The sequence below is a fragment of the Aulonocara stuartgranti genome, assembly GCF_965226115.1.
Source record: "Aulonocara stuartgranti genome assembly, chromosome: 12".
Taxonomy (NCBI): domain Eukaryota; kingdom Metazoa; phylum Chordata; class Actinopteri; order Cichliformes; family Cichlidae; genus Aulonocara; species Aulonocara stuartgranti.
Window position 1 is genome coordinate 38,008,927 of NC_138948.1, and position 25,835 is coordinate 38,034,761.

General features: G+C 45.3%; 1 protein-coding gene across 2 annotated transcripts in view; it reads left to right on the top strand.

Moving 5' to 3' along the window:
• The first annotated feature begins 3,202 nt into the window (after positions 1-3,202).
• The window catches only part of LOC309718541 (whirlin-like), a 71,959-nt gene continuing 49,326 nt past the window's right edge, over positions 3,203-25,835 (top strand). For both annotated transcript variants that reach the window (XM_082553900.1, XM_082553901.1), the window contains exon 1: positions 3,203-4,285. In XM_082553900.1, the coding sequence (XP_082410026.1) occupies positions 3,584-4,285 (702 nt within the window). In that variant the 5' untranslated portion in view covers positions 3,203-3,583. The remainder of the gene's footprint in view (positions 4,286-25,835) is intronic.

Genomic DNA, 25,835 nt, shown 5'->3' on the forward strand with positions numbered 1-25,835 from the left:
GTCCATTCCCCGACCTCCCCCAGGGGGCGCCCCTGCAGTCATCCAGAGCTCTGACTACAGGAGGAGGACTCTGGTTGGTGCTCTTGGACCCGTCACTGCAGGTTGATATTTTGGTGGTTTCCTAAAAAAGCCGACACATTAGAGTGAATGCCTTTAATTTGATTTAATGAATGGCTTTTGGTCCCGGTTCATTGCCTCTTTTGTGTATTATTGGACAAAATCCATATGGGAGGTTAGAGACACAGCTTTCACCCTCCCAGGTCTCTTCCCCTCCCCCTGTCTTTGGTCCGGCGCAGGAAGGGAGGTTGAAGGGGGAAGAAGAGAAGTGAGAGGATGGGATGACGGTAAAGAAGGACTTAGAAGGACTTATGTGTAGCAGTTGTGGAGCCGGAGGGATCCGGAAGGAGTCCAGGTCTCCTGTAGCTGTCTGTTTGCTATTTACAGGAACAATAGGAGAAATCGTACGGAGAGGGGGAATATCTCTCACCTCACTGAATTGCAGTGTCAGTAAGGGATGGTCTCCCAGAGGAGTGGATTGTGAGCTGGGGGGAAGAAGAGAGGTGGAAGGAGCTCCGCCTACCCCCAAACCCAGTTCCCTCCCTTCACTCAGGTCCATGCTCTGGCTTCAGTTTTCCTGGTAATTTGTATTTCAATGTTTCAATGTTGCACAGTTTGTTCTATTTGGTTTTATTAAAGATGGAAATTCCTCCCCCCCTTTCTAGATTTCTCCCCTGCCGTCCCTTCCCCAAGAGACTCTGCAGAAGACAGCGGCGAGGGATCAGAAATACGTGAGGATTCGACATTTTCTGTAATCTGGCTGCCTCCAGCGTAGATTGAGCTGATCTGGCTTTATAGCGCTTTGTCATCCAACTTTCTGCCACTCAAAAAGCTGCGTCATCCAACATCAGCTTTCAGTTACTGCCTCTGTAAGTTCCTCCATGGGGGATAATATGATGTAATGTATACTTTATTAATCCCCATAGGGAAACTAGTCCTCTGCATTTTACCCATTCACTCAGTGAAGCAGTGGGCAGCCACCAATCCAGCACCCGGGGAGCTGTGTGTTGGGACGGTGCCTTGCTCTGGGGTACCTCAGGGTAGCCATTCAGTGGATTCAAACACCCGACCTTCCGATCATGGGGCAACCACTCTACCTACTGAGCTATCCGAGTCCTCTGTGGGGGAAGAGGGTTTAATGAACGCCGTGAGTTTTATTATTTGTTTCACCATCCCCTGGCAGGATTCAGAGTCAAAACAGCTTTGTCTATAATGAAACAGACACCAAGGAATTTAAGTTTCAAGAGAGACATGGGACACTATGTCACTGAGAGAACACCTCACCTATTCACCTTGTTGACATAAAATGAAAAGAGTGTAATGCCCTAACATTTACTTAAAAAATATTTCTACTGACTTTGTCATTCTTCTCTCATACAAAAGTAAATGTAGTATGTAAATATGTTTTAACCAAGCACTGAGCCATTAACCTACGACCTCAGGAACAACTCAGTGTGTTTGCATGCATGTAGACAAGGTCAAAACAGCCTATTGATATTCAAACCAAGGGTAAGAATGGGAAAGAAAAGTCACTTCAAGGACTCCGAGTATTGCATGATTGTTCAGATATGCTGGCATTTCCCCCATAACCACCCTGAGGATGTGTGAAAATATTCTCTGTGGGAAAATATCTTGTCGGTGTGGATGCTTCTAGCAGGAGATCTCAAACTGGTTCTTTGAACATTTAGTATTCAGATGGCATCTCATGTCTTGTCTGGGGAATGTTTCCAGCTCCTTGTTGAATCTGACCTTCAAAGAATTAAGACAGCTCTGAAGAAAAAAGGGGTCCAGGCCTGTTTTCTTACTGGTCACAGAAGGATCCTGTGCCAAACTCTAATTTCATGTTGTTGTCAGTTGTCCTTTGAAAGGAGAAAGCTTCAGTGTGCTATCCTCGCTCACAAAGTTCAGTTGTTCAGTTTGATGTTTTTGTTTTTAATTAAAAAGGTTAATGAAACTCACCTTGTCTGTATTATTATATGCTCAGGTGAGTCCTGCAAAGGTTGATTGTATGTATCAATGTATAAAATCAAATAAGAGGGCAGAAAAGTTCTCATCACAGTGTTATTTTGTATTTCATATAAAAAGACAGTTGATTAGTAGAATATTCATTATACACCTGGATAACAAGATGAAGTTACTCCATAATATGGCCTGTGTCCTGAAAAGTGCAGCTTACACTGTAAGATTTGGAAATATTGTTTGGTTTTCCTTAAATTACCATGAAATTACTACTTAACATTATTTACACCATAGAATGACTTACACTGCAATTTGTGTCTCCTTCTCTGTAAAATGCCTGAATATTATACAAGGCTAACTGAGCTCCCTCCTTTCCTATTAGTGGACGACCTTCTACTCCCTGAGCTACAGCCATCCTGCTGTTGTCCTTCTAGTCTCTCTGTTGTTCATTTCATTAACACAGAAGCAGCTGAAACCGATTTAACGACCCTTGCTGCTACTTAATGGACCAGATCAATATCCCAGAAGTTAAATTGACTTTTTCTTCTTTTTAAGTGTCAGCCAATGGAAGTTTCTATTCATGTCTTAAACGTTTATTGCTGTCTATTTTAATAAACAACTGTTCAACAAATAAATAAATTTACCGTGATCAGCCACTATGTGGAAAACAGTAGGCGGTACACATTTATTCTGTAGGATCACACAGGGAACCCGGGGCTGATTTCATGCCAAAGGGGCTTTTATGATCTTTTGTTTACCTGGACGGAGTCATGCTGTGCTGTCAGTGTCCCCTCAGCAGCACAATAGTGCAACACAAATGTTTTGTGAGACAGTCTTGCTCTCATGAGGAGGCTCCTATAAACTGCTGCTTAGAAAAAGCTTTAGTTATGCCTCTGAGAGATATTTGCTTTATCAGCTTAAAGACTGATAAGTCGACACCTACTATTATATGCATGTGGATGATCCAGCCTACACTTTGTTTTTAAGTTGTCTGGATAAATCTCGATTGGACAGAACAGGGATCTGTTTTTGTTCATCAGGTCGGCTCATCTACACTGTGGCCTAAAATATTAGGTAATGAATTGCCCAACATAATAATTTAAATAAGGGTGAATAGTGTTGTCAGTTTCTTAGCAACACACACGCGCGCACCTGCGTCATTTCCTATATAAAGGGTCAGCGCGTTCAGTTCAGCGCTCCACTCTGCGCGCTGAGTTTGCTGGGGGAACTGATCGAGCTGCAGGGAAGATGAATCAAATGTTGGAATGAGGTGCAGTTAGATTGTGTATATTGATAAGGAGAGCTTTCCGTGGACGGCGGTGGAGCTCGCGCTGTGCATGGAATAAAACACGCGGGGACATATTGCTTTGTTCAGAGCCAGATGAATACGGGCATCGGCTGTGGAAATGTTTTGTTTCGAGGTGACACATCGTGTGCGTGGCACTTGCTGAAACTGTCTGATGCGCGTTTCAAGTTTTACTTTTAAGGGGGAGTGCCGACTTGAGGTGAATTTGATCATATTCACGGTCAAACCTCGTATCTGTATGACGCTCTGTTATGTTGTAGGATGAGCGCTGACCTCGAGAGCGTTTCGCTCAACACGTCGTTGAACTCGATCGTCTTGGGCGGCCGTGCGCTCTCGACTAACGTCCGAAGGCTGCACAAAGCTCTCAATATTCTGCTCAATGACCGGGAGAGAGAGCAGTTCATCCACTGTCTCAATGTTTACCACGCCAAGCGCAACGTCTTCGACTTGGTTCAAACTCTTAAAGTGATTCTCAACACGCCAGACAAACGGCACCTCTTGCCCATGTTGCGCCTGGTCATCCCGAGGTCCGACCAGCTGCTGTTCGATCAGTACACGTCCGAGGGGCTCTATCTGAAGTCGGACCTCATCCCCAGCAACGGCATCGCAGAGGACTTTGCGGGTGAGGTAGATTCAGCTGCCAGTTCCATCCCTGAGCAGGTCCTGTCGTCGTCGGGCTGCCCGGACAGTTTAAGCGCAGCTGCTGAACTCGCTGCGTGCGTGGTCCCACCGTTCTGCGTGGGCCCCTTTGGAGATACGCGCAAAGTGACCCTCACGCGCTCCAGGAGCCACGAGGGTCTGGGCTTCAGCGTTCGAGGTGGTTCAGAGCACGGCGTAGGCATCTATGTGTCCCTAGTGGAGCCAGGCTCATCGGCTGAGAGAGAAGGACTGAGAGTCGGGGACCAGATAGTGGCCGCTAATGACATCCTGTTTGACAATGTCACTCACATAGAGGCGGTGAAGGTAGGACTTGACGCAAATGCTGGCGTTTATGAGTGCGACTGTTGTGGTGTGTGCACTGCAGGTTTTGTGCAGATTCAAACCGTGTATGCTGTAGGCAGAGAAAGCACACATTACTAAGGAGGCACTGGGCCATGCACGGCTGTCCTAAAAACACACTCGTTGTTTCACTGCTGCTTTCTGTGCCAGCCCTCGGGTCCAATGCTAAACTACCTCTAGTTTAACTTTTTATTATTATTTCTTTATTTTTTAATCTTCTACACCACTTGACATCTGGCTGCAGGCTGGGAACCAACATGAACTAAAATGTAAAGTAGACCGGCTGAAGTTCTTATTTCATGATCCATACAGCAGGAATCCTTGATGATGATAATTCTGAGGGAACACTACACTGCATGTGGAGATAATGTGCTTCACCACACAATTATCTAAAATTAGATACAGTACTAACAACACTTTGTGTGATCATTCACTGAAGCCTGATCAGGCAGGCTGACAGATTTAACCCCATTACCAAAGAATACAGCAAAAGATATTAGCTATAGATTTTGATTTCAATTTGCATAGATTTTTTTATTAAACTAGTATGCAGTTTAGTAAAGCTTTTTAGTTTAGATCTTTTTTAAATTCAAAATATCTAAAAATATTTCTCACATCTAGTTTAGTTCAGTTTTAGATCATTTTAGCTTCAGATGGATATACCTCAGGCTTAGACCTACAAAACTGTTCGGGGTAAAAACCTTTTGGGTATGGTTGCTATAGTAAAAAAAATGTTATGAGCTTTTTTTTTAAATCAATTTTAAAAACACTTTAGCAGCCATTGGATTTTTTTGCAATCAGCTGGTTTATAATAAACAAATCTCCATGGCAGTTTTGCATAAGCAAAGTTTCTATAATAAATGCAGACAAACAAGCACCTTATTAGTTTTTTCTGTGCATGGCATTAGAACAAGTCAGGATGAAATAAGAGCAAAATGTAGCATAGAATGCGCTGGCTCATCTCTGACATCTCGAGTTGTTTCCGTCTGTTTGACATTGGACTCTTGATTACACCATCTCGGTTGCAGTCACTTATTCTGTAATGGGTTAACTGCTGGTCCAACTGACCCCAGTTTGACCAGCTCCTGCTCCTATGGATGTGGATGAAAATAATTTGTATGCTATTGAAAACGAACTTAGTGGAAAGATGGACACAAATTACACCCAGACCCAAGTGCAAACTTTACAGCAAAAACATATTAAATAAATCTTTGCAGCACTTAAAATCCATTGTACCTTTTAAAACTGTAGCTTGTAGTTGCCAGATTCTAAGATTTTGGTTCTTGCTTCACGCAGCAGAAACACATTGTGGAAGATGAAAAGATGTAGGAGGAAAGTTACTTAAGCTGAATGAACAAATATGGACTGTTAATGGACTGTTTAATTATTATGCATACATGTTTTATGCGCTGATGATGAATGATTTTATGACCTTGCAAGTTTGAATTGCACTCTACTTTCAGATATCTTCTAAAAGAAACGACTCTTTTGTGTGGAGGTAAAATGGCTCAGGCCTTGGGTAACGTGTTGTTTAACAGAAAAAAGGACACTTTTACCTGCCTGTGCAAGGGTTAGTGAATCATTTCAGCAAGGGCTGAACAGCTCAGAAGCAACGTGACCGTATACCTGGCTCACACTGGCAGAGTGTAAAAATGATTCTAAAAGGTTAATTTTGCATTATTGCAAAATACAAATATACATACCAATCAGAAATTGTCAGTAGGTGTCGTTTGAAATGTGATTTTCTTTTTTCTGTATTAGTGTGTCCTCAAATATCAGGCTTCATAGGACGGCTTGAATTTTCATAAATTACAGATACTTATTCAGTTGTATTAATTTCATGTTGGAGTTTTTAGTTTTTGAGATACTTATGTTCAAACATAGCTTCAGAGTTTAAAACGTAAGAATAACATGCTGGAATTTGGTCCATTTAAAAACACGCCTCTTGCAAACTATTTGAAATATGAAGCTAAAATTTCACAAATCGGTATGTATGGCCAAATTAAGGACATAATAATTTTATCTTGGAGTTTTCTGAATTGTTAACTAAGGCTACGTTCACACTGCAGGCGAAAGCGCACCAAATCAGACTTTACTGACCCTCTGCGACCATCTATCCGATCATGGTGTGACAGTGTGAACGGCACAAATCCGATATTTTCAAATCAGACCTGGGTCACTTTGGTATGTGGTGCTGAATACGATACAAATCTGCGACTGCTGTTTGATGGTCACGTCGCATTAAATCCGTCTTTTACGTCACTGACACAAGACAGACGCCAACTATCAGCGCCGGAGAAGACATCGCGAACGCTTCCTGACCATCCGGTGAAACTGTTGGGAACAACGTTGGAGAAACGTGAACATTTTATTTGTACTGTATAATCTGCAGATTCTGACAGAAATCTGCAGCTATCCTTTGAAGCAGCGCTCCTCTAAAACAGCAATAAGGATCATTATTAGGCCAAATGTAGATAACTTTATAACTTAAAGCAAAAATTGGGAAACGTAAAGTCCGAAACAAGTCTTAAGGTCCATCAGTCAAACAACACTGTTGCTCTGGGTCTAAACAGAGCGCGTTGTGTGTGACGTCTTCTTTTGCGCTGCTTTGAGCGTTCACACTAGAGCGCGTTTGCTGTCGCATTTTATTTGTAGTGTGAAGAAGCAGACAAAAAAATCGGATTTGATCAAAAAATCTGAATTGAGCATCAAGACCTGCAGAGTGAACGTAGCCTAAAGTAGTCTAAATGTGATAGTATTTAATTCTTGATTATGTTAATATCACGGTTGCTGGATCCAATCACGAGCTGGGTCTTATGCTTGATCTAATCTTGTTGCTGTAGTGTTGAGGATGTGACTTTTTCTGACCAATGCCTGTCGTTTTTGAAGTTGATGCCACAGCCACACCCGTGATCCATGCTCCAATCACATGTACAACTGCAGATCTGTTAGCTAGAGCCAAGACTCTACACTGAACTGTCAAGATCCATTGTTTAATGGTACTTACACTGCAGTCCTGGACTCTGTTGTTCCATCGAGCTCATATTCCACTAAATTAAAACCACAAAGACTGGTTCAACTCTAGCGAAGGTTAAACCAGCCCAGAAGCACAGGAACAATTTTAAAACATTGTGGGTCACATATAAGTGCATTTGCTCCACTTTATTTTACCGACAGGTATTGTTGTCCTGGCAAAGACTCATGCAAGAAGCATGATTCATCACTGCAGACAACACATATCCCCTGCTGTAGAGTCCAGTGGCTGCATGTTTTGCTTTGTGCTTGGTGATGTACAGTAAGGCTTTGATGCAGCCACTAGGCCATGGAAGCCCATTCCACGAAGCTATTTATGCGCTGTTCTTGAGCCAAGTTTGATATTTATATGAAGTTCGGAAGTCTGTAGCAATTGATTCTGCAGAAATGATAGTGTCTATTCCCTCGGCTCTATCGGTCAGCTATCCTCTAGATGCACTCGGTAACTAACTGGATTAAATTTAGTAGCTTGGTAGATAAGGCCCATCCTCTGACCGCCTGATGTACGATATCAAGACATGCAAAACAGTCTCTTGGAGCCACATGTTAAACCCAACAGGAAGTCAGACGTTTTGAATTTAATGATAAATGGCGAAGGTTTTAAGGTTTTGTGAAACGGCATGTTCATGGCGGCACGTCAAGTTTTCATCATTCGCCAAGAAACTGCTGTAACTCAAAGACACAAAGGCCTGTAATAAAATATTATGGTCAACAGTATTGAACGCTGCACTGAGGACAAGCACAGAGCGGAGTCCACTGTCAGAGGTCATAATAATATTATTGGAGTTCTGAAGCCTGATGGAGAGTCAGTCATCAGTTAGCTGTTTACAACGACTCTTTCAAAGGTTTTTCAGTTTGTCCAACAAGTAGCTAAGACAGCTGGGCCAGCTGATGGTTGTTTACTGCCAGCTTGAAGGTCTGTGCTTTGTAGGCCATTAATAGAAACAGACTGACCATATTTAAGACTGAAACATTAATTTATGGTCGGTGTAGGGTTTTTTTTTTTTTTTTTAATGAGACAGAGAAGACAAACACACTCCAATTATCAGTTTTCTCAATTTATTATCAAAACAGAATTTGAAATGAATTTTACATAGCACCATGGACCTGCTCTCTGTGGCTCAGAGACAAAAGACTGCTGCACCCAGGCAAACACATAATGTTAACATGATTGGTCGACATAGTTTGTTCAGACAGCTGGACAGCAACGGGGCTCCAGGTAGATGATTGATCGCGCGCAAAACAAAGGCCTCTGGGGCTTAGAGTGTCTTTCTGACTAGCTTCTCAAGCGAGGACAGATGCTGGGTTTTTCTCTGTATGTATTATTGTAGGTCTACGTTACAATATAAAGCACCGTGAGGTGACTGTTGTTGTGATTTGGCGCTATATAAATAAAATTGAATAGAATTGAAAGTTGAATTGTTTATGGCTACACAAACACCAGTGTTTCTGAACAGCATGCCTACTGCTGTTGTGGTAACTTACAATTACTTTGCAGCCATGAAATTAATTTTGTTGCCGAAAGTTTGGCAATTTATACATTTATGTTAATATTTGTCCAGGACATGCAGACAACGTAAGACATGTGGAGCATGTTCTGTGCTGCCTGTGTGTCCAAAGCAATTCAGGCAGAAAACCTAACACGCATGTAAACACAGTGTGCTTTTACAGGTGCACGAGAAGATTCTGGCTCACCCTCTCTGACTTACACCACTACACATGCTTTCCTCCTCCCTGCCTCCCTTCCTTCTTTTACATAACTGTATCCTAGCCTGGAATTTCATCCTCATTAAATGAGGTATGGAGGTCAGACTCTCCAGGATGCTGTCTTGAGACATAAATGGCCTGTATTTGTATACCTAAGGACCCCAAAGCGCTTTACACTATACACAGTCATCCACCCATTCACACACACATTCACACACTGGTGATGGCAGCTACATTGTAGCCACAGCCACCCTGGGGCGCACTGACAGAGGCGAGGCTGCCGGACACTGGTGCCACCAGTTTTCAGTAGATGAGTACACAGACTCAGTCTGCGGATTTATCAGGAAATGCGTGGAAGATGTCGTCCCATCCAGAACAGTTAAATCCTTCCCAAATCAAAAACCCTGGATTAACGGAGATGTTCGCGCGGCACGGAGCACCGCCTTTGCCTCCGCGAACACATCGGACTACAAACACGCACATTACCAACTCCGGAAGACGATCAAAGCAGCCAAACGTGAGTACAGGGACAGGGTGGAGCAACAGTTTGACAACCCTCGGAGTATGTGGCAGGGACTAAACACGATCACAGATGTTACGTTTCGGTGTTGTCAGTGTGTTGTTTTTGGCGTGACTGTTATGTGTTTCCTGTGTTACTTTGAAAGTCTGTGTTATCTTAGTCTTTTCAGTTTACGTTTCCCTGTCTCGTCAGTTCTGAGTTGCCCCAGCTGTGTTTCCCTCTTGTTGTCCATTTTCCTGATTGCTCCCTCTAGGTATTTAAACCCTGTGTTTCAGTGTGTCATGGTCGCGATCTCCCCCGTGTTGTAAATAGTTTGGTGTTTTGTTGTAAATAAATAGTTTGTTGTAAATAGATTTGTCGATACTTTCGTTTCGGGATTTTGGTGGTGAGCTTTAGTGGGTTTTTTTGTGTTTTTTTTTTTCCTTTATTTTTACTTTTTTCGTGTTGCACTCCGGTTGCCTAGGCCGGGGTGTAACATATGGGGGCTCGTCCGGGATTGCCTTCGCTGGGGGGTCCGGGGACCGCCCCAGCCTTTGTCGTCGCTGGAGGGTCCGTGGGACCGCTCCAGCCTTCATCCGCCTTCGCTGGAGGGTCCGTGGGACCGCTCCAGCCTTCGTCGTCTGCTGGAGGGTCAGTGGGACCGCTCCAGCCTTCATCAGCTTCGTCTGCCTTCGCTGAGGGGAGGGTCCGTGGGACCGCCCCAGCCTTTGTCGTCGCTGGAGGGTCCGTGGGACCGCTCCAGCCTTCATCCGCCTTCGCTGGAGGGTCCGTGGGACCGCTCCAGCCTTCGTCGTCTGCTGGAGGGTCAGTGGGACCGCTCCAGCCTTCATCGGCTTCGTCTGTCTGGATCAAACTTTTCACTTGGTGTTAAATGTTTGATTTTTGGGTGGGGGGAACTGTTACGTTTCGGTGTTGTCAGTGTGTTGTTTTTGGCGTGACTGTTATGTGTTTCCTGTGTTACTTTGAAAGTCTGTGTTATCTTAGTCTTTTCAGTTTACGTTTCCCTGTCTCGTCAGTTCTGAGTTACCCCAGCTGTGTTTCCCTCTTGTTGTCCATTTTCCTGATTGCTCCCTCTAGGTATTTAAACCCTGTGTTTCAGTGTGTCATGGTCGCGATCTCCCCCGTGTTGTAAATAGTTTGGTGTTTTGTTGTAAATAAATAGTTTGTTGTAAATAGATTTGTCGATACTGTCGTTTCGGGATTTTGGTGGTGAGCTTTAGTGGGGTTTTTTTGTGTGTGTTTTTTTTTTCCTTTATTTTTACTTTTTTCGTGTTGCACTCCGGTTGCCTAGGCCGGGGTGTAACACAGACTTTAGAGGGAAAACCAGCACACCGCAGACCACGGCCTCTCTGTGTGAGGATCTAAACGTATTCTACGCTAGATTCGACACAGCGAACACCATGAGACCGGACAGTGTGCGCACCGCGGATGACGTCAGTGCGCACACTGTGTCTGAGGAGGATGTGCGGAAGTGCTTCAGGAAGGTGAACGCACGCAAAGCTACTGGTCCGGACGGGATTCCCGGCCGCGTCCTCAGGTCATGCGCGGCTCAGCTGGCTGGAGTGTTCACGCACATCTTCAACCTTTCCCTCTCTCTGTCTGTAGTCCCAGCCTGCTTCAAAATGGCCACCATCGTCCCTGTACCCAAATCCTCCACCATCTCCTCATTGAACGACTGGCGACCTGTAGCCCTGACCCCCATCGTAAGCAAATGCTTCGAGAAGCTGGTCAGGGACTTCATCTGCTCTGCACTACCCGACTCACTGGACCCTCTACAGTTTGCATACCGCCACAACAGGTCCACTGATGATGCCATAGCCCTGACACTACACACTGCCCTGTCACACCTGGAGAAGAGAGACACGTATGTGAGGATGCTGTTTGTAGATTACAGCTCAGCATTCAATACCATCGTTCCCTCGAAGCTGGACAGGAAACTGCAGGATCTAGGACTGAGCAGCTCCCTCTGCAGCTGGATCCATAGCTTCCTGTCTGACAGACGCCAGGTGGTCAGACTGGGCAGCATCACCTCATCCCCCATCACACTGAACACTGGTGCTCCACAGGGGTGTGTACTGAGCCCTCTCCTGTACTCACTCTACACCTACGACTGCACAGCCACTAACAGCTCCAACATCATTGTGAAGTTTGCGGACGACACTACAGTGGTGGGTCTTATCACCAACGGTGATGAGACGGCTTACAGGGAGGAGGTCAGCGCCCTGACCCACTGGTGTCAAGACAACCATCTCACCCTCAACGTCGCAAAGACAAAGGAGTTGATAGTGGACTTCCGGAGGTGCAGAGAAGTACACACCCCCATCACCATCAACGGCGCTGCTGTGGAGAGAGTGAGCAGCTTCCGGTTCCTTGGTGTACATCTGGCTGAGGATCTTACGTGGTCAGTACACACAAACAAAACAGTGAAGAAGGCGCAGCAGCGCCTCTTCTTTCTCAGGAGACTGAAAAGATTCGGCATGAGCCCCCGCATCCTCAGGACCTTCTATCACTGTGCCATTGAGAGCATCCTCACTGGATGCATCACCACCTGGTATGGCAACAGCACCGTCTACAACTGCAAAGCTCTCCAGAGAGTAGTGCGGTGCTCTGAACGGATAATTGGAGGTGAGCTTCCCTCCCTCCAAGACATCTACAGGAAGCGCTGCCTGAGGAAAGCGGGGAGGATCATCAAGGACTCCAGTCACCCCAGCCATAAACTGTTCAGACTGCTTCCATCAGGAAGGAGGTTCTGCAGCATCCGGGCCCGTACCAGCAGACTGAGAGACAGCTTTTTCCATCAGGCCATCAGACTGCTGAACACGTCATAGACACCTCAGCTTCACTACTGGAACTTCAACATTATGCACTCCATACTGTACAGTAACGCCACTGTTTTGCACATATTCAACTCTGTATATTTTTATATATTTTATTTATTGTTTACTCTATTTAATTTGTAAAATATGTGTACACACACACACACACACACACACGTAGAAAAATATTTAGTATACACATCCAGAAATGCATATACTATTATATATTGTACATATATTTATTAGTTTCAGATGTAGCCATTCTTGTATTTTGCTTGTTTACTTTATTGTATTTTGCACAACTCTGTTGCTTGTGAAGCTCGCACACAAGAATTTCACTCACATGTGCTGTACCAATGTACCTGCACATGTGATGTGACAATAAAAAAGTGATTTGATTTTTCCATTTGTGCAACATCTCTAAAATTAGAAATATCCTGTCTCAGAGTGACGCTGGAAAAACTCTCTGAGCCTGGTTCTGCTGGAGGTTTCTTCCTGTTCAAAGCGAGTTTTTCTTTCCCACTGTCACCAAAGCGCTTGCTCATAGATGATTGTTAGTTTTTTTTTCTGTTTTCTTTGCATTATTTACCTTACAATATAATGCAACTTGAGGCGACTGTTGTTGTCTCAAGTTGCATTTGGCGTTGTATAGATAAAATTGAAATTCCCCAAATTGAATTATTCCACAGAAGTAGCATGTTTCCTGTCCGCTCCACTCCAGGGACTGCCTGTCTGCATGCAGCAGCTCTGTGCTCAGCTCAACAGCACTGAGACGGCACATTTAAGGGTTTTTAATGATATTCTTTGTCACGATCCTGGGTCTTTTGACCCAGCGTTTTAGTTTATTTTGATGTTTATGGTTTGTTTAAGTTCATTAGCTTATCTAAGTTCATTTGCTTGTTAGTCCCCCTTGTGTTTTCAGCCCCTGTTAAGTCTCCCTCGCCCTTCATGTGTTTCATGTTTGTGTCTCATTATGTTTCCTGTTTTATTTTGAAGAGGTCCTGTGTTGCTATGTTCAATGTGTTCAGTTTTACTCTCCCCTTGTGATGTCATTATGTTCATGTGCGTCAGCTGTTTCGCCATGTGTTCCCACTTCCCTCATTTTCCTCCTGTGTGTATTTAGCCCGTGTGTTTCCACTCATTCCTTATCAGGTCGTCTGCTCATCCACTTCAGGTTTCCATGTCAGTTCACCATGTTTAAGGTTTTTTCATGTTTTAGTTCCCCCAGTTTAGGTTATTGTTTAGTTTCACCCATGAACTAAAACTGCTCGTTTTCTGTTAATCCATGTCACGTTTCACATTCTGTTTTTGGTCTGCATTTGAGTGCAACACATACAGTCTGCGTCTGCCAGACTGTGACATTCTTTTAACTCTAGATTGTGGCAGCCCTGCTGCCCTCTTGTTGTTGGACCTGACAGCAGCCTTTGATGGTCGATCATGATATCCTGCTTTCATGGCTGGAATCATATGCTGGCCTAAAAGGGTCTGCTCTTCAGTGTTTTCAGTCCTACTTATCTGGAAAAACCTTTTATGTCAACATGTGCCCCTGTCAGGGTTCCTGGGTCGTTGACCCAGTGATTTCAGTTTGTTCATGTTCAGTTTGGTTCGCCACATTAATGTTCTCACTTCCTGTTTTTTCCCGTGTCAGCTTGTCTCCCGTGTCATTAGTCAGATTATGTTCAGCCCTGTACTCACCTGTTTCCAATCATTGTCATCATCCACCTGTGTATTTAAGTTCCTCGGTTTCACCAGTTCTCTGTCGTGTCATTGATGTTAATGATGTATGTCTGATGTCGTCTGTATGTCCAGTCAGTCAGTCAGTCCTTAGTTCATTCATTCAGTCAGCCAGCCATTTCCTCCCTCTGTACTGTTTGCTCACTCCTTCGGCAATAAACATCCACCTTCACCTACCTGCCTGTGAGTCCAGCGTTTGGGTCCTCCTTCTCTCATCCACGACACTACCCTTGACAGAATGACACGACCCCGCGTTGTGGACCCAGCGGACCCTGAACTTTTCGAGCGGCAGGAGGCAGCGCTCCTTCGCTGGACGGAGGGGCTTCGGGGAAAACAGCGGCTCTTCGCAGAGAGAGAGCACGTCTTCGAGGGGACTCGCCTGGCTCTGGGCGGGCCTCGGAGACGCCACGTTCCCCCACCTGCTGCCTCAGCTGCACCGGAGCATTCGCCGCGGAGAGTGGGCGTCACAGCCCAAGCTTCGGCCGCTCGCTCTCCCGCCGCTTCGCTCCTCGCTCGCCCGCCAGCCTTTTCACTCTCCAGCCTTTCCGCCTCGCCACGGCACAGCGGCTACACCTCCCATCTCGGCTCAGCGGAGGCTACCGCGCCAGAGGCTCAGCCGTTTACCCGGCCCGCTTCCTCTTCCCGGGGAAAGCGGCGCACACGCCGCCATAAAACGGACTCTGTTCAGCAACTCCCGGTGGTGAGTTCCAGTGACTGTTTTCCACACCCCTCATCTGATTATCCACTTAAAACACACAACAGACTCTTTTCTGATTCATGGGGAGTTTCCCTCCTTGAGGATGATGTGGACTGGGAAGATTTTTTCTGCTCTGGCTCCCCAAAGACTGTTCAGTCAAAAACTGTAAATAGTGGTGGCAGAAAGACCAGAATACAACCCGATAGACCTGTCAGTGTCACTCACCCAGTCGTTATTTCCACTCCTATCAGTCAGCCTACACCCACTCCAGTGCCAGCTCCCAGGAGGAGGGCAGCTGCGACCCAGTCTACCTCCACACCCGCTCCTGTTTCTCGGGTGGGGGTGACTGGTGTCCAGCCACCTTCTGTGCCTGTCCCAGCGCCCAGGCTGAGGGCAGCCAGAACCCAGCCTGACCTCCCTGGAGGCTTGGAAGAGCTAACCGGTCCACCTACTACTTCACCCTTTCATCCACCTCCTGATCCAGCTTTTCACGCCCTCGCAGTATCACTGGTTAGACTAGCTGAACTGTCCCCTGCCCAGGCACCAGCCTTACGAGCCCAAGCCGTAATTTTATCTCCGTCACTAGCTCACTCTTTAGCTCAGCCATTAGCCTCACCGGCCTCTGTTTATCCGTCAGTCTCCTTAGTCCAATCAGTTCCCTCACCTGCTGTCCAGTCTCCTGCTGCCCTCCAGTCAGTTCAGCCACCTGTAGCTCAGTCTCCACCTGTCCTCCAGTCACCTGTAGCCCAGTCTCCACCTGTCCTCCACTCTTCTGTAGTCCAGTCTGCCGCCCAGTGCCCTGTAGTCCAGTCGCCTCCTGTTTCCCAGTCACCTGTCCACCATCCCGTCCAGTTCCTGGACCTGCAGCCACAGCACCCAGAGCCAGCTGTGAGCCTTCCTGCTTCTCAGCCAGGGGTTTCCGCACCCGCTGGCCCGGCCGCTCCTCAGCCAGGGGCCTCCGCGCCTACTGGCCCTGCCTGTCTCCGGCCAGAGGCCTCCGCGCCTGCATCGCCTGGTCAGGCCTCTGCATCAGCTGCACCCACGCCCGGTCAGGCCTCTGCATCAGCTGCACCCACGCCCGGCCCGGCCTCTGCCTCAGCTGCACCCACGCCCGGCCCGGCCTCTGCCTCAGCTGCAGCCTCAGAGCCTTCGTCCGCTGCAGCCTCAGAGCCTTCAGCCTCGCCTGGCCCAGCCTCGTTTGGGTCTGGAGCTAAACGGCCATTTTCTAGACCGCTGGCTAGGCCACTGGCCGGGCGCCATCGCCGTCGTGGGCGGCCCACAGACCCTCTTCGCCTGAGTGGCCGCCGTCGCCTTCCGCACGGCCGGCCCCCCGAACTGTGCCCACGTCGCCGCCGTTGCTTTCCACGCGGTCGGCCCCCGGACCAGTGCTGTCGCCGTTGCCGTCCGCACGGTCGGCCCCCTGAACTGTCTCGTCTCGGCCGCGGGCCGCGTGGACGCCCACCTGAACTGTCTCGGCCACGGGCCACGGGGGCGCCCACCTGAACTGTCTCGTCTCGGCCACGGGCCACGGGGGCGCCCACCTGAACTGTCTTGGTGTGGACTCCGTCCCTCCGTCCTGGGCCCCCTCCGCCCGCCCTGTTCTGGTTTTTTTTTCTTTCTCTTTTGGCCGTCGGGTGCCGGCCTTTGAAGGGGGGGGTACTGTCAGGGTTCCTGGGTCGTTGACCCAGTGATTTCAGTTTGTTCATGTTCAGTTTGGTTCGCCACATTAATGTTCTCACTTCCTGTTTTTTCCCGTGTCAGCTTGTCTCCCGTGTCATTAGTCAGATTATGTTCAGCCCTGTACTCACCTGTTTCCAATCATTGTCATCATTCAACCTGTGTATTTAAGTTCCTCGGTTTCACCAGTTCTCTGTCGTGTCATTGATGTTAATGATGTATGTCTGATGTCGTCTGTATGTCCAGTCAGTCAGTCAGTCCTTAGTTCATTCATTCAGTCAGCCAGCCATTTCCTCCCTCTGTACTGTTTGCTCACTCCTTCGGCAATAAACATCCACCTTCACCTACCTGCCTGTGAGTCCAGCGTTTGGGTCCTCCTTCTCTCATCCACGACACTACCCTTGACAGCCCCCACAGCTCCAAAATAGCCCCTCTTAATTATGGTGTACCTCAAGGCTCTCTTTTAGGTCCTGCCTTATTTGCACTGTATATGTTGCCACTGGGGTCTATTTTCTCACGGTAAAAAATTTTCATTTCACTGTTTTGCAGATGACTTGGAGATCTATCCATCTTTAAACGCAGGGACATGTGGATGTCTGTAAATTTTTATTTAAATTAAAACAAAACAGAAGTTGTCATATTTGGCACCTTCGTTAATAATCACATTGACAGCGCTCTTGGCCCTTTATCTTCCTATTGTAAGTCAAATGTTAAAACCTTGACTGTTCCTTTAAACTGTGTAAGCAGGTGAGCACAGTAGTTCAATCAAGCTTTTTTCATTTAAAACATCGAGCCAAGGTAAAATCATAGCTTCCAGCTAACGTGTTTGAACATGTTATTCATGGTAAATGAATTGATTCTTATATAGTGCTTTTCTTCTCTCCCAGAGCACTCTAAGTGCTCTACAACATGCCACATTCACACAAGCACTGCCTTCTATACTTTCTTTAAGTGCTAACTATCATTCACACTCTGATGGATGCTTCAGAGTGTGAATGATAGTTAGTAAGTAACAACTTGGGGTTAATATCTTGCCCAAGGATATTTGGCATGCAGACTGGGGGGAGCCAGGGATCAAACCACCAACCATCTTAACATTAGATGACCTGCTCCATCTCCTGAGCTACTCCCACCTACAGTATTCATCTGTTCATTAACTGCAGACTGGACTGCTGCAATTCTCTGTGCTTGGGTTTGGACCAGGCCTCTATTTATCGTCTTTAGCATCTGCTAACTGGCACAACAGAAGGAGCATATTACCCAGTTTTGGCTTCTCTACATTGGCTTCCTGTTCTGCACAGGGTCCAATTTAAAATGTTACTTTTTTAATCACTTAACGGCCGAGCCCTTTCGTACCTGTCTCAGCTCCTATTTATTTATGCTCCAGGAAGAACGGTGAAGTCCAGGTCAAAAACTAACCTTAACTTTTCCACGGTGTAAACTGAAATCTCGTGGTGACAGAGCCTTCTCTGTGGCAGGCCCTGGACTGTGGAGTAGTCTTCCCCTCATTATTAGATCTGCACAACCACTTGACCGTTTTAAATTGTTACGGAAGACACATTTTGGGGCGATCATGGCTCAAGAGTTGGGAGTTCGCCTTGTAATCGGAAGGTTGCCGGTTCGAGCCCCGGCTTGGACAGTCTCGGTCGTTGTGTCCTTGGGCAAGACTCTTCACCCGTTGCCTACTGGTGGTGGTCAGAGGGCCCGGTGGCGCCAGTGTCCGGCAGCCTCGCCTCTGTCAGTGCTGTGGGTGTGGCTACAATGTAGCTGCCATCACCAGTGTGTGAATGTGTGCGTGAATGGGTGGATGTGGTGTAAAGTGCTTTGGGGTCCTTAGGGACTAGTAAAGCGCTATATAAATACAGGCTATTTACATTTTATGTTCTGGCTTTTAACACACGTCCTAAATATTTTGGTAATAAAACATCTTGGTTTTAAAAGCCTTATTTGTTGTTTTTGTTTCAGTTGTTTATATTTACTTATTTTATTTATTTATCTATATTTTACTGCATCATTGTTGTGCATTTTATTTATTTTAGTGGCATGTTACATTGTTAAGCACTTTATGCAGCATAGACTGCTGGTAATGTGCTATATAAATAAACTCGACCTTGACCTATTAAGTGAGATTAATTTCAGAAAAGTATGTGACTCAGGCTTTGTTTTGTTTTTTATTATATAATTCAGCATTTTCTTAAAGGGTTTGCACACAATAAAACCACTATTTTATTTGACATTTATTTGACATTTATTACTGTTCTTCGCTGGTTTAAACATGCTGTGGTGGTTTTGTATATCTCATAGTAAACATCAGAGGGAATCCATTTTTGTGGACTCAAAACTATTATACGTTAACAGCAGATCAGATGTTGTGAAATCTGTGAAAAGCACTTTGAGTCTTTATTGCAGTATTTTCTGTGTGTTCAGCTTGTAGTGATCTTTGAGAGCAGCAGCATGTCTAACTTTGGCAAGTGTTTGAATTTATTTTTAAACAATGACTCTTTCATTCTACTTATATGTGGAGAAATAACATTACATAATCACAATCAGATGACTTCACAGGCACCGGCCTTCGATGAGCTCCCAAAATAGCAGCTTTTCAAATGGAGGAGGAGGAGGAGTAAGTTATCCTTTGCTGTCAGCTTGATAAGCCCAAAGTTATGTTACTGTCAAGGGCCCTTGAATGCAGCTCTCTATGCAAAGCACATATTCTAAGTAACAGACATCAGTGTGTGGGAGAAACCGAATTGATTCAGTTCCCTGAAGAGAGAGGCAGCAGTCTGACATCATGTTCTGTTGCTACAAGAGATCGGAGAGCAGGACCGTGGTCACAGTATTGCACGATTGTGTGATCAGCACAGGCGGAGTGATCTCCAGGATCCAGTTGTTTTCTACAGAACATTTTTTGTAGGACTTATTTCAAATATTAGACATGAAAAACTAAATGTTTTTGTAGGTTTGAATTTTTATGCTTAAAAAAGCAATCTATTGCAGATTTCTCTGTCACAGACCCACCATCTGACAACTTTATTGTAATATATATATAGAAAAAATACTCCTCTCACTCCTGTAGTCTTTATCCCTCATGCTCAGATCCTCTACCAGAGGCCTGGGAGCTTGAGGGTCCTGCAGTATCTTAGCTGTTCCAAGGACTGCGCTCTTCTGGACAGAGATCTCCGATGTTGCTCCTGGGATCTGCTGGAGCCACTCGCCTACAGGGTGCTGAACTTGGGATGAAACCCTCCATTCATAGTCAGGAGTTTTCTGGTCTTGATGTCAGTAGCTTTGATCTCGTCCTCTGGCCTCCTTATTATCCCAGCAGGGTGCCTGATCACGGGCAGGGTGTAGGTGTTGATGGCCCGGATGTTGTTCTTACCGTTCAGCTGACTCCTCAGGACTTGCCTGACCCTCTGCAGGTACTTGGTGGTTGCAGCTTTCCTAGCGGCCTCTTCATGGTTCCCATTTGCCTGTGGGATCTCCAGGTACTTGTAGCTGTCCTCTATGTCTGCAACATTGCCTTCTGGTATTTCGATCCCCTCAGTTCTGACTACCTTCCCTCTCTTCGTTACCATCCGACTACACTTCTCCTAGTGCTGTTCGATATAACGATATATATCGGGTGACGATATAAAAACGTCTATCGTTTCATTTTACGCTATCGTTTGTTTCGTGGTGTCGCAAAATAAACTGTTTACAGCAATATTGTGTCATGGTTCTGATGGTCACTGTAGTGGCTGTAGTCATTTATTAAAGTTCTCTATAACCACACTACGGACGGACAAGCGCCTGTTTTCATGCGTTGTCGTTAGCAACAACGACGGTAACACCACCGCGTGTCCGCTTGTTTATTTTCCACATAAACCTTTCACAATAAAGCTCAAGATCCTGTTGAGACTTTTCAAAATAAACTGAATCACGTGAAAGAGCAGATTATTTACGGATGAGAAGCAAAAGAGCCGCCAGGTGCTAAAAAATAAACCTTAGACTCAAACGTTAGAACAGGCTTTTCCCCGCAGCACGCCGTGTAATAAATACTCACAAAGAAACGGCGGCCGTTACAACTTATGTCTAAAGATGTATCATTTCATGCATCGGTTAAAACACTCGACTCCAGCTACATGACGCCCAGCTGGAAACACTTCATGCAAGTCGAGCTGCCCGAGATTCACAGAGTTTACAGAAAATGTTAAATTTTTGTGATTTATATCGTTATCGGGACGATAGATGTCTTATATCGGGAAATGAGATTTTGGTCATATCGCACAGTCCTAGTCATGGTATCCTCATTTGCTCTGTAAGCAAACTGATGAGGGTCGTGGGAGGGGTTTAGACAGCCTCTGATATGCTGAGACACTATCTGCTCAAAACAATTCCTGACTACAGACGTGAGGGCTACAGGTCTGTAGTTGAGGATGTCTATACCAGTCTGTATCAGCCTCAAACTGAGCAAAGAAGGTGTTGCACTCCTCTGTGAGTAAACCTGGATGGTTTTAGTCACTGTCACATTCTCTACACAGCACTTAATGTAGAAGAGCACAGACTGAGTGAAAGTCTCCACGTCAAGATGTTCAAAGATAGACCTGTCAGCTCAAACCAGTCCTGTAGCTGGAGCACTCACTAAAGTTTCTCACCAGTTCCCTGTATTTCAACTCCTGCCCACCTGCAGTATCATCACAGAAATTCTCCAGGTAGGATGTTCTGCTGTTGCACTGGAAATCGTATGAAATCTTAGGAATGTAGAATGATGCCCCCCCCCCCTCCCCCAGCTGTACAAACTGAGGGCTCTCTTACAGTCAGCAATCCAGGAGACAGTAGAAGTGGTGACACCCATCCTGAGCACCTTGTGGTTGGATGGTATTAATGTCACTTTAATACTATATTTGGTATCAGTGCGTCTTTACACTGGCTGCCTGTCCATTTTAGAATCATTTTAAAATTGTAACATTTCATTGTTTGCTTTTAAAGTTTTAAATGGCTCCTTCTTACCTGTCAGACCTACACCGATACACTCCACAAAGGTCTCTCACATCAACTGACCAGTCACTCCTTGCTGTCCCCATGTTGAGACTGAAACACCGGGGGGACCGAGCTTTTGCTGTTTTGGCCCCCAAATTATGGAATAAACTGCCCTTCATATTAGGCTGGCCCCAACACTTGAAATCACTTTTAAAAACACACCTTTTTTCAAAGGCTTTTTAAGAGTAGCACCAGAGTCAGCTTGTAGTCAGTTTTCATCAGCTGTTGGTCCCCCCACCCCCATGAAAAAAGCCTGTGAGCACCATAAAAGCACAGAAAAATTGACTAAGGTCCATAGTTTTTAAAAACTAACATTTTAAAAACATTATCTACAACTATAAGAAACTATGTAGAAAAACACAAGAAACTGCAGGAACTGCAGCAGCAAGCCGGCACTCTCACAGCAGACTAGGTGTGAATGCATATTTATTAGTTTATATATTATTTGTTATAGAAAACGTACCAAAGAAATATTTGTTTGGGAATGTCATGCTCAAAGAAGTCCTGCCATTAATTAATTCTTCGATCTTAAATATGATCAACCTATCTCTAATAATCAGCTATGTACCACAGGCCTTCAAGCTGGCTGTAGTTAAACCTTTACTCAAAAAGCATCTCTAGACCCAGCAGTCTTAGCTAATTATAGGCCAATCTCCAACCTTCCTTTATATCAAACATCCTTGAAAGAGTAGTTGTCAAACAGCTAACAGATCATCTGCAGAGGTTTATTTGAAGAGTTTCAGTCAGGTTTCAGAGCTCATCACAGCACAGAAACAGCTTTAGTGAAGGTTACAAATGATCTTCTTATGGCCTCTGACAGTGGACTCATCTCTGTGCTTGTCCTGCTAGACCTCAGTGCAGCGTTCGATACTGTCGACCATAATATCCTATTAGAGCGATTAGAACATGCTGTAGGTATTACAGGTACTGCACTGCAGTGGTTTGTATCATATCTATCTAATAGACTCCAGTTTGTGCATGTAAATGGAGAGTCCTCTTCACACACTGAGGTTAATTATGGAGTTCCACAGGGTTTAGTGCTAGGACCAATTCTGTTTACATTATACATGCTTCCCTTAGGCAGCATCATTAGAAGACATAGCATACATTTTCACTGCTATGCTGATGACACCCAGCTCTATCTGTCCATGAAGCCAGATAACACACACCAATGAGTTAAACTGCAGGAATGTCTTAAAGACATAAAGACCTGGATGACCGCTAACTTTCTGCTTCTTAATTCAGATCAAACTGAGGTTATTGTACTCGGCCCTGAAAAGCTTAGAAATATGGTATCTAAGCAGATTCTTACTCTGGATGGCATTACCTTGGCCTCCAGTAACGCTGTGAGGAACCTTGGAGTCATTTTTGACCAGGACATGTCCTTCAATGCACATATTAAACAAATATGTAAGACTGCTTTCTTCCATTTGTGCAACATCTCTAAAGTTAGAAATATCCTGTCTCAGAGTGACGCTGAAAAACTAGTTCATGCATTTATTACTTCCAGGCTGGACGACTGTAATTCATTATTATCAGGAAGTCCTAAAAACTCCCTGAAAAGCCTTCAGCTGATCCAAAATGCTGCAGCAAGAGTCCTGACAGGGACTAGAAAGAGAGAGCAGATTTCTCCTGTTTTGGCTTCCTGTTAAATCAGAAATCAGAAATCAGAATCAGAATACTTTATTCATCCCGAGGGAAATTAGGGTTACAGCAGGCAGCACGCTAATGGCGCATGCGCACTCACAAAGGAACCTTCTGACCAACTTTACACAAACATCACATTGGGGAGACATGTCAGAAAGGTAGGCTGATAGGAAAAAACAACGAAAATACACTACATGAGGTAAGAGGAGGAGAAAAAAAACTCCACTCAGACTGAGCTCCTGGTGGGAGAACAGTTTGATAAAAGAAAAAACACCTCAGCACAAAAGCACATGACTATCAATACACCATAGAAACACGAGACAAGCAACAGGGGCGGGTAAAGGGTAAGAGAGAGCCGGCGTAGACAGCGCATCCGGTCCTGCAGCATCTGCGCTGGTCCAGTTGACTGCTATCTTCCCCGGTAGGGCACAAGCATCGAAGGCGTTGGAAAGGGAGGGGGGATGAGTGTGTACATATCAGTGTAAGTGTGTGTGTGTGTCCAGAGTTCAGCGGAGACAGTGTCCTTCGCACTATCAGGCTAAGTAAACAGTCTGCCAGCCAACCCAGGTGGCCTTCATGGGACGGGAAGAATAGTCATCACACAGTCCTTATCAGGGAGTTGTTTTGGTGGGCTCCAGCCTTGGGCCTGCAGCTGGCGCCGTGGTGTCCGAATGTTGAATATTTAGGATTCAAAATCCTGCTCCTCACATACAAGGTCTTAAATAATCAGGCCCCATCTTATCTTAATGACCTTGTAGTACCATATCACCCTATTAGAGCACTTCGCTCTCGCTCTGCAGGCCTACTTGTTGTTCCTAGAGTATTTAAAAGTAGAATGGGAGGCAGAGCCTTCAGTTTTCAGGCCCCTCTTCTGTGGAACCAGCTTCCAGTTTGGATTCAGGAGACAGACACTATCTCTACTTTCAAGATTAGGCTTCAAACTTTCCTTTTTGGTAAAGCATATAGTTAGAGCTGGACCAGGTGACCCTGAATCCTCCCTTAGTTATGCTGCAATAGACGTAGGCTGCCAGGGATTCCCATGATGCATTGAGTTTTTCCTTTCCAGTCACCTTTCTCACTCACTATGTATTAACAGACCTCTCTGCATTGAATCATATCTGTTATTAATCTCTGTCTCTCTTCCACAGCATGTCTTTATCCTGTCTTCCTTCTCTCACCCCAACCAATCGCAGCAGATGGCCCCGCCCCTCCCTGAGCCTGGTTCTGCTGGAGGTTTCTTCCTGTTAAAAGGGAGTTTTTCCTTCCCACTGTTGCCAAAGTGCTGCTCATAGGGGGTCATATGATTGTTGGGTTTTTCTCTGTATCTATGAAGCGCCTTGAGGCGACTTTTGTTGTGATTTGGCGCTATATAAATAAAATTGAATTGAATTGAATTGAATCTGCAGTTCAGGTACACATACATGTCTGTGGGCTTCAGAGAGACTGAGGCAGCAAGAGAAAGAGAATTCAGATGCAGCAACTATGATAGAAGAAGTGCAGGAAAACAGCTGGCATGGCAGATTAGAGATGACAGTCGACACATCTACACACACACAGACACACAAACAGATAGTGCCACGTAGCAGAAGAGAAAACCAAATCAAAGCAGCCGACTACAAATTTAGACTATTGAGAAAGATTTACACATGTGTGTGTATTGCTGTTGGTACACACAAACACACTACACATGTTTTACTAATGTTCATTAGATTAAGCTTTAAATTTAACATGCAAGTAACAACTTGAGCTGAGCCAGCGAATCGATATAATTATGAATGAAATAATACTGGTATAGATTTATTTAAAAATAATTAAATCCTGCATGAATCAAGTTGTTTATTTGTTGTGTTTTGTTTTCTCCAGGCTAGCATGAAAAAACCATCAACCATGAAACCTGATGAAAAAAGGATTTAAATGATTTGGACTTTTCTTGGACCGTTTCAGATTTCTTATTCTGCAGAAAGAGTAGAAAACAAACCGACACTTAAGCATGAGCAATGCTTAGAGGCAGAAGTAGTGATTCAGTCACAATTAAGGGCCCTCACTGTGGCCCTTATAATCTGAGTGACCAGTGCTGACCTCGGCACTGTCATTTTGTCCTGTGAATCACCTCGCCTCCAGCATAAAAATAAATCCATTTTATCATAGAAACATTTCCCTTCTTTTTCTCTCTTTAACCACCTACCCATCCAGCCCCATGCAAGGGCTGCTAAGAGCTCCTCTTCCACCCACTCCCTCACAGTTGAAGCATTGTGGGGAAGCATATATAGCTCAAATTGCACTTGAGTGCCACTTGTCTCTGCTTGTTACAGCACCCATCTTTGATTCTTTCCTGCTCTGGATGGCTCTGAGCTTGCAGAAACACTGAGCTCAGAATAGAACAGCTACTTCTGCCTCAGCACTGCTATGATGCAAGGCTGAACAAAGAAAAGTGACTCGCCCGCGGTGACATACTTTGTTATCCAGCATTTTCTGTCTGCCATTTGTTAGTGAAGCTCTAGTTGCAGACCACTATCAATCTCTGTAGCTTAACTGGGTCAGTTATTTTATTGTCTGTGGAGAAGTCTAATTGTCAGGGCTGGCTGTGTTGCTGGGAGAGTTGGACCCAGAAAGCAGGACTCGAGGAGTAACAAGAGGAGTAAAGTAAAAAGAGGTTTTATTATCGAT